General features: G+C 37.2%; 1 protein-coding gene across 3 annotated transcripts in view; it reads right to left on the bottom strand.

The window, feature by feature from the left end:
- pex5la (peroxisomal biogenesis factor 5-like a) overlaps positions 1-16,404 on the bottom strand; it is a 293,523-nt gene that overhangs the window by 138,859 nt on the left and 138,260 nt on the right. For all 3 annotated transcript variants that reach the window (XM_051923954.1, XM_051923953.1, XM_028794576.2), the window contains one exon: positions 909-1,020. In XM_051923954.1, the coding sequence (XP_051779914.1) occupies positions 909-1,020 (112 nt within the window). The remainder of the gene's footprint in view (positions 1-908; positions 1,021-16,404) is intronic.

Below are 16,404 nucleotides of genomic sequence, written 5' to 3'. Positions count from 1 at the left end.
CTATCCCAGCAGCAAAGGGTGCAAGCTAGGGGTCCATCACAGGACCCACTTGTATATACACCGGGCCAATCTGCAATGGCCAGTTAAACAAATCTGCATATTTTTCATGGAATGCGGAGGGAAAACCCATGCAAGTAAGAGGACGAGGATATGCAAACTCCTCACAGGCAGCTATGAGGTGTCAGCGCTATGCAAGTAAATTACATACATGCTTACTACAATGATTTCTTTATGCTAACTATAATAATTTCTTTAACTGAAAGGGGAAGTGCAATTATTATGTATTAGATTGCTAGGATTAACTCATAAGCAGCAGAATGTAAGGGAAAAAGTTGCAGACGATATCAAAGAATGTCAGCTGCTATTCCTTTCATTCAATGGAGTTTTGAGTATAGAAAGAAATCAGTCCATCCATCCATTTAGACTGAATAGCCTATTGCAGCACTGATGAATAGCAAGCATTTCCAAATGGGTTGACTGTCCAAATTCCCATCTGCGCACACTTACACTTAAGTGCAGCATGTCCTTTTACTGTGGAAGAAACTGAAGGTCCACCAGGAAACACAGAGAAACATGGGAAGGCTATGCCAACCCATGTAATCCTTTGCAATTCGGGTCCAGATGTTGTGAGATGGCACTACAAGCTGCTAAGCCATTGCATCATTCAGTGGGTGACAAGCACAATTGAAAGTAACTTTCCTATTCTTCTAGTTAATTATGGTTGCACTCATAATATTATATTGTATTTTATCAAAATATAAGGATGCCCACTGACTATCGTGACTGCACTAATTTATTTGCCTATGCTTTAAAACGTCATTATTAATTATTAGTTATTATTAAGTTAAAATGCTATATAAATGTAATGAATTATTATTATTATTATTAAAACAGTTTGGACAACTCACCTGCTGTATTCGACGTTACTGCCCTTGGAGTACCGTCACATTTAGTTTCACACAAAAAGTCATCTATGGAGGGGCTCAGAAGGGGTCTGCTTTCCTGCTGTTCATTCACCAGCTGGAACCAAAATCAAATAAAATCATTACAATACAAAGTTGATGGAATAAGAGACCAAAAAGCCCCCAAGAAATACAGCTGCAAACATTCAATAAAGGTCCGGTCTCTGGAGACATTAATATAATGAAACACCTCCATTTCCCATTCAGTACCTGTAACACATTTCATAAATCGCTGAGCTGTTAAACAAAGGTTAAAAAACAGGGAAATAATTGCCATTTTGGTTGATGCAGCTAAATGAATCCATAAGCGGTTTTAATGAACAGTGACTTGCACATTGATGGAGTTAGTATGGAGAATAAGAGATATTACTAAACTGATATGATTATATTAGTGCTCATGCCCTATAGTATAATTTACAAATAACATCACAGATAATTTAAAAAGGAAGAGACTACCCAATGCATTGCACAGCACGCTACATTCCAAGGCCAGTTCTTGCTTAAATCCCAAGCACTGTTTCTATGATCCTGAGTGAGTCAATAAAACTCTGCCCTCCAGTTAGTAAAGCAGATGTGAATGAATTGCATTCTGTGCAGTATACCTATATGTATAAAGTAATTTTAGATGAGACAATGAGATTGTACACTCGATACTTTCATAATTTCTGCTTATCTGTTGTACCGGGCATTCTATTAGGCAAGTCTCTGAAATAGCGCTAATCATACCAAAACAATTACCTATACTTCTACTACCCATTTAATTAAATTTTTTTCAACATAGGGACACACAGCTTTATTTATCTGTTATTTCCTATATTTAATATTGTTTGTATACACTTTGTGATTCTGGGCTTGGAGGGTCACTGCAGGTTTCCTACTAATCAATACACTTTTGTTAGGACTTATCTTTATATTAAACATACTGTTACTTCCTGCCACTACTATTTCATTCATAGAATGGTGTGTTTGCTTTTTATCTTTCAGAAATATTATGGTATTAGGTATGGTTGTGGCTGGACTTGTGCTAAACTCCCCTTCAGGTGGGCAAAGTGTCATCTTTTAGCTCGGAATGGAATTAGTATTTATTAGTAGGTAGGTTAAGGACTAAAAAATTATTACATACAAAGAAATAAATTTAATTTAAGAACTTGCTAATGAGCACCCTGGTGGATAGTTAGCTGCTCCTCTTTACTTCTTCCTGCCCTGCTCTTGGGTAATTGTCAATATCAGGAAAGTCAAGTAAAGAAAGTGAATTAAGAATTAAATTAAAAGACTACAGAGTATTTAAAATTATGGTAGAAATCATTCTATACATTTTATAAAAGCAAAACAGACACTTAAGTGTGTTTCTGACTACAAGGAAAATGCCATCCACCAAAATAAGAGATTTAACCAAAAGCTGGAATGAGTCACTGATTATGTGATTAGCCTGCAGCCAATTGGGTCTCTTAGAACTGAGCTTGAAGAATATTGGTCTTGTCACACACGTGTGAATAGGAGGCAGCTAAAGGGCTTGAGTAATTGTAATACCACATCAGACCAGGGGGTGGCAGGATGTGCTGACTGTCTTTCTCAGTTCCTTGCAGGCCATTCCCGGGAAATCTCGCCAGGTTCCGGCAGCCTTGGATGATGTCACTTCCTATATGGGCCTTTAAAGCTGCCAGCTTACCTCCAGTTTGACAGTTCTGTTTTGGACTCGATCTTGTGAACATCTCAGTTCAATTATTTAAACCTTTTGCTGCCAGGATACAATATATGGGTGGCTGGCCCAAACCTTTATGATGTCTGGAGTGAATTACTTATTATTATTATTATTATTACTTGTTACAGTGTAAACTAAATTAATTTATTATTGAGAATCCATTACTTAAATAGACCAAGAAACCAAAACAAACTGCTGTAGAGAAATATTGACTTACACTGGTCCACAATACCAAGCTAACAAAAGAGGTATTGTGCCAAAGATTAGTCACCAGTGATGCACTGCTTTAGTTCTCTATCCAGTACTGATTTGTGCCTTGTGCCTGCTGCTGCCAAAATAGGCTTCTGTCCACCCGACACTGCGTGATATTAATGTTTTATGTTATTAAATGATGAAAAAAGTAACTAAATCAGATATGTGATTACCAGCTGTAAGCATCAGGTGCTAGATCAAACTGGACATTGGTCACTTTGGGAAAACATTAATAAGCATAGCAAAGTAATGTTTCAGACCAGAAAGTAATGGATCTAGTGACCAAAGTTCTCCAGACAGAGCAGCCAGCTTCAAAATTCAATTAAATTTTGTATTAGAAATAATCGTATGTCTGTTAGACTAGACTTTAAGCCATGACATTACTAATTTGATCCAAACTATCAGCTCACTGCAAGACCATGAACAGGTTGCAGTAAAACATCCTGTAAATAAATGTAAGATACTTGACAAATGAGAGGAGACCATCCAGATAATTCATATTGTAGGGAAAAATAATTGCAAAGTTGTCCCAATATTTCATCCAGACACTTTTTAAAAGTTATGAAGTACAGCTTGTTTCAGTCTTCCACAGATTGTTGTAAAGAAGTGCTTCTTAAATGCAGCAGTGTCATTGAGCACTGAAATAATGCAGCTGGATTGCTTTCATAATCTTGAAGATCTGCCTTCTCGGCTAAAGACTAAAGACATTTAATTTCCTGCAGCCTGTCTGACTAGGACATACCCTTTAGTCCGGCGATACACTCGGTTGCTCTTCTGTGCACAGCTTCTAGTGCCTACTGTGTTTTTTATTTTGTAGCGGGGTGTCCAGAACTGCACAATACTCCAGATGCAGATTCTCTAGTGCATTATAGAGTCTGACCATAACATCCCTGTCTTACACTAGCTCTGTACTTGTAAAAAAAATAGTTTATTTTAAAATGTATTCTCTTTTGCACTGCAGTTATTTAGCTCATAGAAAAGATTTAATTACATTCTTATAGTGAATGAAAGAAAATGTGAAAATGACAAAGGATGTGTGTATTGAAACAGACTATTAATACTTTACTAAGGGAATTATAAACACTCTCTGGGCAAAACAATTAAACAAACAAGCAAATAAATAAACAAATGTAAACATTCACCTTGATGTGAAGTGGATTTGGTGAAACAAAATGTTTTCCACAGACATGTCCCCCTGTTCCCTATCTAGTTTTAGGTTGTGACATCTTTTGTGGAGAAATGACCTGTTCTCCATAGCAAACAGATGATCTATGACAGCCCCCTTTCAACATCCAATGTCTGAATGGAATTAGGACAGTGTTTGTTTTTTGTTGGCTTTGCTATTTTCCCTTGTTTCCTTGCTTGTTCTCTGTTTTCATTTTCTTTTTTTTGTATTTTTAATTTACCTGAGGCTTCTAATAGCCATTAGGGCTACAATTACCTGATGATTATTTAAAGATACCTGCTGCTTCAGCCTCTTTGCTGTGGCATTGGCTGCCTAACATAATATTCTTTGGGTCCCCTTTATACTTTTGTAAAGTTCCTTACCTTTCGACCATTTTGATTTCTTTATAGTATTTCTGTTTCTACTTGTAGCCCTGGTATCTAGGCTTGTGGTTTGTGATTATTGGATTTATAAAAAATTTTGAGTTAGTTGCAGTTGCTGTTTTTGGTGAGTATTTTTGTATAATGAATTTTACTTCTTCTTAAAATTAAATTAAATAATCAAAGTTTTAGCCCTTTTAGGCTCAGTTTCACAACATATAATATGATGCCAAAGGATGTCAAGCAGATTGTTTTCCTGAGAAAGGCTCACGCGTCCAAGTATCAGCACCTGAGAGAAACCCATTGCAGAGACGTTACTATTGCATGGCTGCCAAGGTCATCCTCTCCACATCTGAGGAAACAGAGTGTGTATCTCCTGTAGGGTTCTATCTCAGTAACAGGATGTGGGAGATCATTAAACGGTCCCAGGTAAACTTCAGATTGCCATGGCATCCCTCATTGCTTACATTTCCTACTTCTCCATCCAAGAATATGGTCTAGAACTGTTAACAAAGAAAGGTCTTTGGTTATTTTTATTCTCAAGATAACATAGTTGCTGTTTAAACTAACTATTGGCATGGACCATCTGTGCTGATAAGTGTAGCTGAGCTCTCTCTGTCTTTCTGATCTCAAGCCAAGCCATGGCCTTATCAGTCCTTTTCAAGTCTGAATGATATCAGTCCACTTCAGATCAGAATGGTCTGCCTAAAGCAGTAGAATCTGGTACAGTATCTGGATGTACGTTTTTGAAAGGAAAATTACAGACATAAACAAAATGGATACACTCCTGCCAAACTGAGGGCTTCTACACTAAAACTGTAGCCTTTTATGCTGAAGTGCCGGTGCTGGACAACCCTAGACCTTACTGCACTTCCCAGACATGCCACAATATATTGAAGAAAATTCGGCATAGTACTGATTGTAAAAGGAGCTATATGAAATAAAGCAATTAAGCAACACTATCTATATCAAAGTGTAGATCTTTAAGAGATTCTGAAAGGTATATACATATATACTCATTAATACAACCAAATCTCTTTTTAATGGCAGAATTACTTTAGGGATGGTTGCATAATAATAAATAGGCATTAACGTTCAGCATCTGAGAAATTATTTATTTGTGGTTAACTTGCAGATGCAGAGGAATTCTGAAAGTCAATGATTTCCAACAGTTCTTTTCAGTTGTTACAGAAGTTTTAGTTTTTAATCTGATGACTGGCACAGTAGCACTGCTGCTTTAAAGCTTCAGTGACCTGGATTTGGCCCCAGTGATTCTTTGCTTTGGCTGTTTTCACTCTTTCTCTTATTGTTTTACTTGAATGATCAGCTTTTTCCTTTCATATCCAATAGAAATGTGTGGTTAGTTAATTGAGGTCCTCTAAATTAGCACTGTAGGAGTACATGTTAGTATAAAAATGACAGTGCCATCCAAATGGACTGGATGCCTGTCTAATCTCGATCATTAATTGGACTGAGAGAAGGAAATAAAATATATCTATGTAGTCATTCTCAGAGTTGTACTTGTTAGGGAAAATTATTTCTAGTATAAGTATTCAGCTGACTGAATGTCAATGAGCCATCACAGAGCAAAGAAGAAATCTCAGGAGCGTCACTTGGTGCCCTCCTGTGGCAACTGTCTATGGCCAAGCTTCTGTGAACCTAAAGCCACTGAAACACACAGAGAAGGTCAGCCAAGCTGTCTTATAGGTGCCTGGTGTTTATGTGTTTCTTTTCCTTTACTTACAGGAATCCCAGGGGCAGTGTCACCCCTTTGTAACCTTACAACTGAGACGAGAAGCTCAGTAGGCTGTGATTCAAGTCCCAGTTGCGTGATTCATTGGTTCGGCAGTGTCACTCTCAAGAAGGCCACAGGGGACGTTGTTAGAGCTTTCATTTTTGAGGGAAGCAAGTGCAGTCAAGACAATAGCCTGCTCTGCAGTGACAGGCATTAGTCTATCTCATGTACTGACAGCATGCAATGCTTGGTTAGAAGCTCAACTTTAAAAAAAAAAAAAAAATGTTCTTCCTCACAGTATTGCTCACAGTATTCCTTCTCATTGCAGTTTTACCCTCCACTCTTAGCACAACTAACAGGCAGGGCAAATTCAATCAAACACCTCCAGTCTATTGCTCTTAAAAATTAATTAAATAATGAAGACAGTGGATGAGAACCATCTGAATAGATAATTTAAATGAAATCTCTTTGGTAAGATCAAAAGGGAACAAGGGGATCAGCTCTATTATAAGAGGGCAGGCTACTTGGTGTTTTCTAGCCCTTTAAAATAAAATGCCCAAGATGGCTGTAGATCCTGAAAGTTGCTATAGAATGCTCTAGCACAACAGCCACGTGAGTGTGAGATAACAGACCACAACCCCAGAATTGATTTTTAATGGCTTAGCTGACAAATATGCATGTTTGGAGTTAAAGACCGTCACACCAGTAGACGTCAATTCATTTGGAAGTTAGGAGGTGAGTCAGGGCAAGGGTTTGACTGACTGTAGGAAGACAGCTCGGGATTTGGAGAAAGCAGAGGTGCTATATGGGATACTGATGTGCGGGGTGTCGACAGTCGCCCCCAAAGGTTAGACCTGAGCTCAAAGGTGTTTATTAGTTTATTTGTATTGTGTGATTCAGTCATCTATTCACCTTTTCTTCTTCATATTTCTCAAACAAGCTTTTCACTTTGGTGTTTTGTCTCTCCTCGATTCACAGACTCTTGGGCATGGCCTAAAAGCACGTCTCCTATCTTCCAGAATCCACAAAACATATCTTCTGCCAGTCAGGATTTCCATATTGATTATCTATCAGCCTTTGAAATAAGCCACTGCTGTAACTCCTTTTTGCATATTTGCAATAGATGAATCACTTCTCCTTAATTAAACCTTAAAAAAATAAATGCCTAATCATTGCCTTTTTCAAATACCTTCATTGCCTCACAAAGATAACACAGAAGCAGCAAATTATGACTAAAAATAATCTTGCTTTTTACTATTTCTGCATGGAAGTTAATCTGCTATCAATTTGCTTGTTGCGCCTCACTGGGATCTTTTACCACGGATTTTTCCATACACTAAGGTCTTGCAATTAATTACAATTTAGCGTATGAATTAGAGGTGCACAATCACAGCCCCATTCATGGAATAACAAAAGAACGATCATTGTATTGATATTGTAATGTTTTTGAAAAGGTATTCAGTGCCTAAAAATAGTCCTTTGAAGCTGAGTCATTCCTCCAAAGTGAATGAGAGCGAACAGCGATCAACGGAATACAGTTCAATATCAGGGCTCAAGTAACATGCCAAGACAAAAATGAAAACTTTGGTAGCAGCAGCAGCAAGTTAGGCCTTCATTAAATGGTCTGCAGTTTGCACAGAGAAAAAGACTCCATTTAGGGATATTGATTTAAACTTTTTAGCAGAGCTTCATTCAGAAACCAATTTGTAAGATAAAAAAACATTTTTTAAACTTTAGAAAAAATACCAGGCACCTACTTTAATTCCTTGAAAGGGCTCACTAGGAAGAACTAGAATCACTAAAGAAGTGCACATACCATGGCAGCTCCGCTGTACTTTTGAGAAACTGCATTTGAACTTCAAACTGAAATTCGACCTGTCACTCTGATTTCTACCCCTGTATTCAGTTGTGAATTTAAGTATAGCAAGGTTCAATGCATCGCCCTTAGTCAGACCAAACATTTACTTTCATTGATATTAATGAGAAAAAAAGTGTAGGCTATATACTGGACTATAAATTTAGTATTTTATTAAATTTCTACTGAAAGCATTCAAAAGCAAATTTTATTTTAGACTGTTTGGCAAAGCCAGAAAATATTGGCAGAGCTTAGCTTATTAAAGTCTAATTATTTTAACTTATTATGGTCTATGAATTATGTCATATTCATCACTTAAATTGCATTATTGTTGATGAGCAGTGCATGCGCAAAATGTCAGTCTTTTAATTAAGTCAAAGTGTATTTCCATTAGCTGAGAAGGTTTGGTTTGCCTTCTTTTAGTGGTATGAGACTTTACAATATGTGGTCCCTAACAAGGCAATCGATAATGTCAGCATTTGATGTACTGAATGATGCCATGCAAGTTCTCTCAAAATTTGCGAACCCTTTTTGGAATTTTCAAGATTTATCATGAATGTGCTGCCAATATGCAGTGGCGTAGCTGGAGTTCGTGCCACTTGGGGCGGGATGGTGCTTCAATTTGCCGCCCTCCAATATATCTGCATATGTTAACCTATTTAAATACAAAATTAAAATGACGTATAGAGAAAAACTAAGATAAATTTTGCATAGATTTATTCATATACAGTATAGAGAAACATCAATAATTTTTCACATATAATTATTTATAAGCATCAACTAGACAAGAATATAGTATAGACGCACTGATAAGCCGTGTTCTAATTATTAGTTTAATATTAATACGCTGCGAAAACCAGAAGCAGTGTGGTGTACAAGTGATAGGTGGGGATGTTTTCTGCACAGAGCAAGAACGCCTTTGGATTGATAACGAAAAAAAATTATAAATTGTAAATTAGTTGTTTATCTTCCTAGAAATTGTTATCGGTGTAATGTTTATGTTTATTTTTGTTATTGACTCATAAATTTCAACTACTGTGTCTGCTGCCGTCACAGAAGGACAGTCTGAAAATTATTTTTGAAGCATTTCTGGATAAAAATCAGAGAACTTTACTTTTTTTATTCATGAGTGATATTTTTCCAGACCCTGCTGCTTGCACATGAATTGTACTGAGCCTTTTGGCCAATAATGCCGCCCCCAAAAATGTGCCGCCCGGTGCAGACCATCCCCTCTGCCCGCCCCTAGCTACACCACTGCCTATATGTTCAATAAAGATATGAAAATTGTATGTACATAATTAGACTTAGGTGAGGAATAAAATGCATCTGAGGAGCCGTCTTTGTTTTAAGGATGTTGAAAATTCCAAAGGGTTCATATACATTTTCTTAGTACTGCACATAACAGGATGCCCAAAGTACTTACATTTTATGAAGTCCCTTTTTGTAATTGGGTGGCACATTGATAGCACTGCTGCCTTGCAGTAAGGATACGAGAATTAATGTTTCCTGCATAGAGTTTGCATGTTCTCCGTGTGTCTGCGTGGGTTTCCTCCAACAGTCCAAATTCATGCAAGTAAAGAGCTAAAGTTTATGTATTCATTGATTGAACCTTCTTAATCATGCTCCCGGTCAAACGGTGCCAGGGGCTTTCTTGGGAGATTCAGAGACAAGATCAGAACCAGCGTTCGACAGAATGCCAGTCAACTGCAGGGCCCGTTCACACTCACGCACCCCAACACTCACCTCAGGCCTATCCAGTTGTCTTTGTACAATCTGAGCATAGTAAAGCTAAGTGACCCACATAGTGAGCCAGAGGCAGGGACTGAATGGATAATCATGGAGTTTGTAACCCAGTATATTAGCCAGTAGGTCATATGTACTTTGGAGTGAAGTGAATATTCCGTTTCTCAATAAATCATATTACATGGACAAGACATGTTGCTTACATTTTTTTTCATTATTTTCAAAATAAATACAGTACAGTATCTAATGAGTGGTCTTTAAAATAAACATAAAAACAATTTTCAAAAAAATCTTGTTCATTGCTCTTTGACATTTTGTGAGTATACTGACTGCAATTTAAAATAAGATGGAATCAGAAAATAGATGGTAATAGTAATAACAAGCCAAAGTTGTAAAGGGTAGGATAGGCATTTAATAGCCAAAGGTATGAACGTGTGGCAAAATCGAAGATTGAGAAATGTACCAAGAGAGTCATTAACTGGAATATTTCATGTAGCCTGAGCCAAAACTCAAGATGTAAATGAAAGACTATGATCAGTAAATAATTACTGTGTTTGTGCTCAGTCTCTGCAACTTGTTAGTGTAACCTAGTCCGGAGGATTTCTTGCTGTTCTAGTTGTTTATGTACAAAAATAGATACTGTAGCAGCAGCAATTACAGCTGTTTAAAAAAGAACAGCCAAGTGCACCCCAGAACCACGTCCATGTCCTCTTGTAACAGACTAAAGCTTAATCTATGGGTCAGTAGGGTTGGCAGGTCCATCACTCCACATATGCCTGCTATTCTTGGGGTCAGTCCCTCAAGTACCTCAATTTTTGACTCTTTTATTCCACTTTCTCTTGAGGATTTATTTTCTCAGATTAAGAAAATGAAGCCACCTTCAAGCTCTTCAGATGTTTTACCAGCTTCCCTGTTTTTAAAAAGTTCTGAAAGTACAGTATATGTTATTAATTGCTCTCTGCACTTCGGTTGTGTCCCCAGTTATTTAAAAAATGCTAGATCCCTCCACTGTAAAAAAAAACAAACTATAATCCCATCTCAAAACTGCTTTATTCAAAAATTTGTTGAGGAACAACCGGACACCTTTTTTGTGACAAACAAGATCTTGGACCCTTTTCAATCAGGGTGTTGAAAGAATAATTCAACACAGAGACATTTCTTCTAAAAGTCTCAGATGACTTACTAATGACTGCAGATGCTGGCAAGTCCTCTGTACTTGAATTGCTTGATCTTAGTTCAGCTTTTGACCAGAAGATCCTTTTAGATAAGTTAGCCTACTCTGTAGGTATCACTGGCTCAGCTTTAGCCTGCTTTTCATTCTATTTAACTGATAAGGAGTTTTTCAGTTCGTGTGGACGAATTCACGGCATCAGTGCTTTGCTGTTTTGGGGGGTGCCTCAGGGTTCTATCTTTGGGCCTACCCTTTTTTTATTATATATGTTACCATTAGCTCATATTATTAATTCTTTTATGGATATTTCTTATCAATTTTATGCCAAGGACATCCAGCTCTATTGTTCTTTAATGAGCCAACAACTATACAAATTTGCTCTTCTTGTTGATTGTCTGACAGATTAATAAATGTCTTTTAACCAACAACTTAAAGCAAATTTTTGCCCCTCCTGACCTATACACAGCAATTAGCCAAAAGGTTTCGTCACTTTCTAGCTTCTCTCAGGTCTCTCTATAAAACTTGGGTATTGTTTTCGATCGATCTTTGAATTTTGATGCCCATGTGAGGTCCCTTAGTCACTCCTGCTTGTTTCACTTGAGAATTTTATCCAAATTAAGGACTGTTGTTTCTAAGGCTTCTAATGCTTATTTGTGCTTTTATCTCACCACACATTGATTTTTGTAATTCTCTTTTTACCTGTCTAAGCAAATCTGGTTTAACACACTTCAGACCATTCAAAATGCATCTGCCATGCTTTTAACATACTCCCATAAGTGGACTCACATTTCTCCTATTTTATTCTCTTTGCATTAGCTTCCAGTAAAATTCAGGATACATTATAAAATTATCATCCTCACTTACAGAGCCCTGCATGGTCAGGCTCCTCAATACATTGTGGATCTCCTGCACTATTACACCATTAGTCAAACACTGAGACCCAGCCAACAAGGCCTTCTTTCTGTCCCTCGCTCCAGGCTGAAGATTCATGGGGATCACACATTTCAATCTTTTGCTCCCAGACTGTGGAACACTCTTCCTCCTGCACTAAGATTAGTGCAACTGGTTAAACAGCTCAAAGCCCACATTAAGACTTACACTTTTAGACAAGCTTTTGGGCAGTTTATGTTAGTATATTTTACTTTATTTTATGATATTATAACTTCTTTGTTCTTTTATTTTATTGTGCAGCACTTTGTGATGCCTGTGTGAGAAAAGTGCTATATAAATAAATTTTACTTACTTACTTTTACTTACCATTGGTTTGACTTTGTGTCGAATGAGCAGTTGCTCATGGAGTCCCGAATGAGGCACATTACCTGCATTGTGTGGGAGCATCAGTTACGGCCATGTGGCGCGTTTCCCCGAGGGTGATCCAGCTCGTAAGATCCTCATTGTGGGGGACCCGAGTGGCTGGACCAGGCCAAGGAGTTGCCCACTTAACACCTGGATTTGGCAGATAGAGGGTCATTTTTGTAGGGTGGGACTGGACCGCGTGTCTGCCTGGGGGGTTGCAAATCGGGATCCTGAGTTGTTTCGTTTTTGTAGTGGGTGCGGCAACACACTATACCAGTGCATGCTCCCCAACTTGACTTGACTTGACTTTTACTTACAACTAAAAATGTGCTGTGGGTTGCCGTAGGTGGGTTGTGAGTTAATGGTTCATTTATGGTTTAAAAAATAGGTTGTGATGGGTAACCACAGGTCAGTTAAGCAATTGACGTTGCTCCCTTATGATAAACTGCAATGATTTTCGAAGGAAATGGCGATATCAATCAACTTTCCAAGGTGATGTTATAACAATTGTCATGAAATGAGACTTGAAGATGTGATTGCAAAATTGGGTCTCGAGGAAAAAAAAATTAAGACACCCATGGCTCATGTAAAATCTTAATAATAATAATCTTAATACAACTTCTCAAAGGCACCAAGAAACCTAGTCCAGCAGATTTCTTGAACCATATAAATCAAGAATGTGAGTGGAAATTAAAAGGGAAATAAATTTAAATTGAAAACCAGAACTTCGAACAAAGTTGTGAGTAATCAAGGAAAAGAAAAGACCAACTATTCCTTTGCGTGCCAGTTTTTGTGGGTAGGTAAGTAAGTTTGTCTAGCACTTCAGTATCCATCAGATACTACATATGTAAGTTGTGGTCTTTACAGGGTGTTATTGAGCCAAACTCAAACATTGCCTGTGAGACAAAGATAGCTAACGACAAGCTTAAAGAGCCTGATTAAAAACAGACATATGAAACTAATGCATATGAAGTGTTTTTTCAAATGTTAAAAGACAAAAGGTACCCCTTTATGAAAGGATTTGAATATAAAACCTAAAAACGTTACTTGGCTTGCTTTTAAATTACCATTAGACAGCCACAGGAAAGGCTACATGGTGACCACAACTCTCTATTTCTAAGATGCTTCAGCCAGTATCCTATATACAATTATACTTTCTTTAAGCTTCAGGCATTATTATGTAACTATAAACTATTTTTTTGCTTCCACTAACAGAGTCTCATATTTGGAATTGACTCACAAACATTATTAGCACTCATTCCAGTGCCTTGATTTTGCTGTTTTTTAGTAGGCCATTACTGCAAGATCTAAAACGTAGTCTGGCAAGAATTAAAAAAACCAAAAAGGAAGTAAAAAGCTTTTAGGACTAGGTGAATGTAGCTGAGTACAAAAAGCAAACTAAAGTTGTCAGCAACGCGCATTCTCAGAACAAACTCCTGACAGCAGCTTTAATGATAAAGAGGACTGAAAGTGAAACAATGCGCTGTCACGACAAGCAAGCAGCATTGGCCAAAGGATGTGTGCAGACACAGATAACCTATAAAGCTAATTATATTTATCAAGTACCTAATCCAAAAACAGACAGGAGGTCAAAAACACCAGTAAGTTGTCAAAAAAGTACATTGAGGTTGGAACAAGGCAAATCCAAAATTTGGTAAAATGGTTTAAAAAAAGCCCAAAGAAAATACTGGAAGAGGAATAACAACAAAGAAATCCTTTCATGAATACAGAATTCTAGAGGCCTTTTATTTTACTTGACTGTCCTATCAGGTCATTGAAGCCCAATTATCATTCATAAAAACAGATGCATGTGAGTAGAGGGTCCAGAGGCCCAGACTTCATCTTGAAAAATACTTTTGCTTAATTGCTTGTGATTGAATGGTGGACAGTGTGTTAGCAGGCTGTATGAAACCATTGCCAGACAACATGAGAGGCTGAAAACAGAAGTGCTTCTAAATGTATGACAATATCTACTAGTGTATGTAGTTTTCCCATCTGTCAGGGAAGGATTAGGGGAAAGAATGTAGGAAGAAGTTAGACTGCATGTATATGTAGTACAACAAAAATTCAAAATTCACCAAACAAAACTGCATTCGTGAGTATCTTTTGAGACAAGTGAAAAGTGCATGTAATCTAAATACAGTCATAAAGTGCATTCCGACTAAATTATGGAGTTACAAAGTTAACCTTACAGTTAATAACAATACAGCAAATTCTGAACGTTTTCAGACTCCACTTTCTGCACACTTTTTTGTGTTGTAGATTTAATTTTAAATGAATACTTTTGCCATTTTTTCCCATCAGTCTACACTCAATAACCCATAATGACAAGGTGAAAGCATGTTTACAGAAAGCTTTGCTAGCAAAAAAAAATCAAAAACTGAAATCTCTCATTCATACCAGTATTAAGACCCCTAATTCAATACTTTCTAAAAGCTCCTTTGGCAGCAGGTGCAGCTTTGAGTTTTCTTGAGTAAATCTCTACAGATCTGGCACACCTGTATTTGGGTGAACTTGAACTTGCATGCCCTCTGGAGGTTTTCTTCAAGGACCTCTCTGTATTTGGCTGCATTTATCCTTCTCTCAATTCTGACTAGTCCCCCCGTCATTGCTGCCTAACAGCATGATGCTGCCAAACGTTAGGCAGGTAATAAGCACTGCTTGATCTTCGTCAAACATAGTGTTTAGAGTTTTGACAAAACAGTTCAATTTTTGTATCATCAGACCAGAGAATCTTTTCTGTCATGGTCTCAGTGCCCTTTAAATGCCTTTTGGCAAAATCCAAGTGGGAGTTAGTCACTCTACCATAAATGCCAGATTGATGGATTGCTGCTGAGATGGTCATCCTTGTGACCATCTCAGCAGAGAACTTCTGAAACTCTGTTGGAGTGACCATTGAGTTCTTGGTCACTTTCTTGCCCAGTTACTCAGTTTGGTCAGATGGCCAACTCAAGGAAGAGCCCTGGTGGTTCCAAACTTTTTCCATTTAACAATTATTAAGGTCAGTCTGCTCAAGAGAATACTCAAAGCTTTAGAAATGGTTGTATACTCTTGCCCTGACCTACTGTATGCCTCACCACATTTTTACTGCTATGATCTAGAAAGAGTTACTTAGACTTCATGATTTGTTTTTTGTCCTGATACACAATGTTAATTGTGAGACCTTCTATACACAGATGTGTGTCTTTCTAAATGATGTCCAATCAATTCAGTTTGACACTGGTGGACCCCAATCAAGACACAGATCCCATGGGTAATTCAAACAAACAGGATGCACCTGACCCCAGCAAAGGGTCTGAATACTTTTATATATAAACCAATGATTTCAGTTTTGGATTTTTAATACCTTTCTGAAAACAAATTTTCACTTTTTTATATGGGTTATTGAGTGTATATTGATGGGCAAAAATAGAAAATGTATGAAATCTACAACACAATAAAGTGTGCAGAAAGTGAAGGGCTCTGAATACATTCTGAATCCACTGTACATTTTAATTAACAAGCTCCATTCCCCTGTTCAAAGCACTTAATAAATATTTCATAAAGCCAGACGTGTACAGTCCAAAAAACAAAACCTATCCAATAGCAGCACATACTATTTATTCAAAAATATTACCATTAAGAAAATATTACATTTAAAACTGGAATCTGTCAGCAACTGCAATATTTATGCACAACAAAAATAAGTATTTAAAAGAATGTTTGCTATATGAATTGTATAAATACAAGATAATTAGTCAGTGTTTCAAATGCATTTCTTTTATATATTTATGAAAATGACCCAGGAATGTACATCATCTATATATGTATGGTGGAAAACAAGCTGATTCATTAACAATATTGAAAAACCAAATTAAATGAAATAGCTAACAGTGAAAATAAAGTTACGTAAAAGAATAATTCAGCATGTAATTTGTCAGCATTCAAGCATAGAACTCCATGCTGTGACTTTCAAAACCTTCCACCTCAGAAGCTTGTCTTCTTCTATTAAATAAATAATAACAGATTAAGCAAAAACACTTATTTTCACTCAGCAGTCATCTTTGACCATCTTGAGCTCTTAGCTTTCCTGGCTGTAACAGTTTGGAGTCGATGCCACCTCTAATCATTCCTCCTATTTGCTCAAATATGGTCAGCCATCTT

The sequence above is a fragment of the Erpetoichthys calabaricus genome, chromosome 2 (assembly GCF_900747795.2).
Source record: "Erpetoichthys calabaricus chromosome 2, fErpCal1.3, whole genome shotgun sequence".
Lineage (NCBI taxonomy): Eukaryota > Metazoa > Chordata > Cladistia > Polypteriformes > Polypteridae > Erpetoichthys > Erpetoichthys calabaricus.
This window is presented reverse-complemented; position numbering and strand designations above follow the sequence as displayed.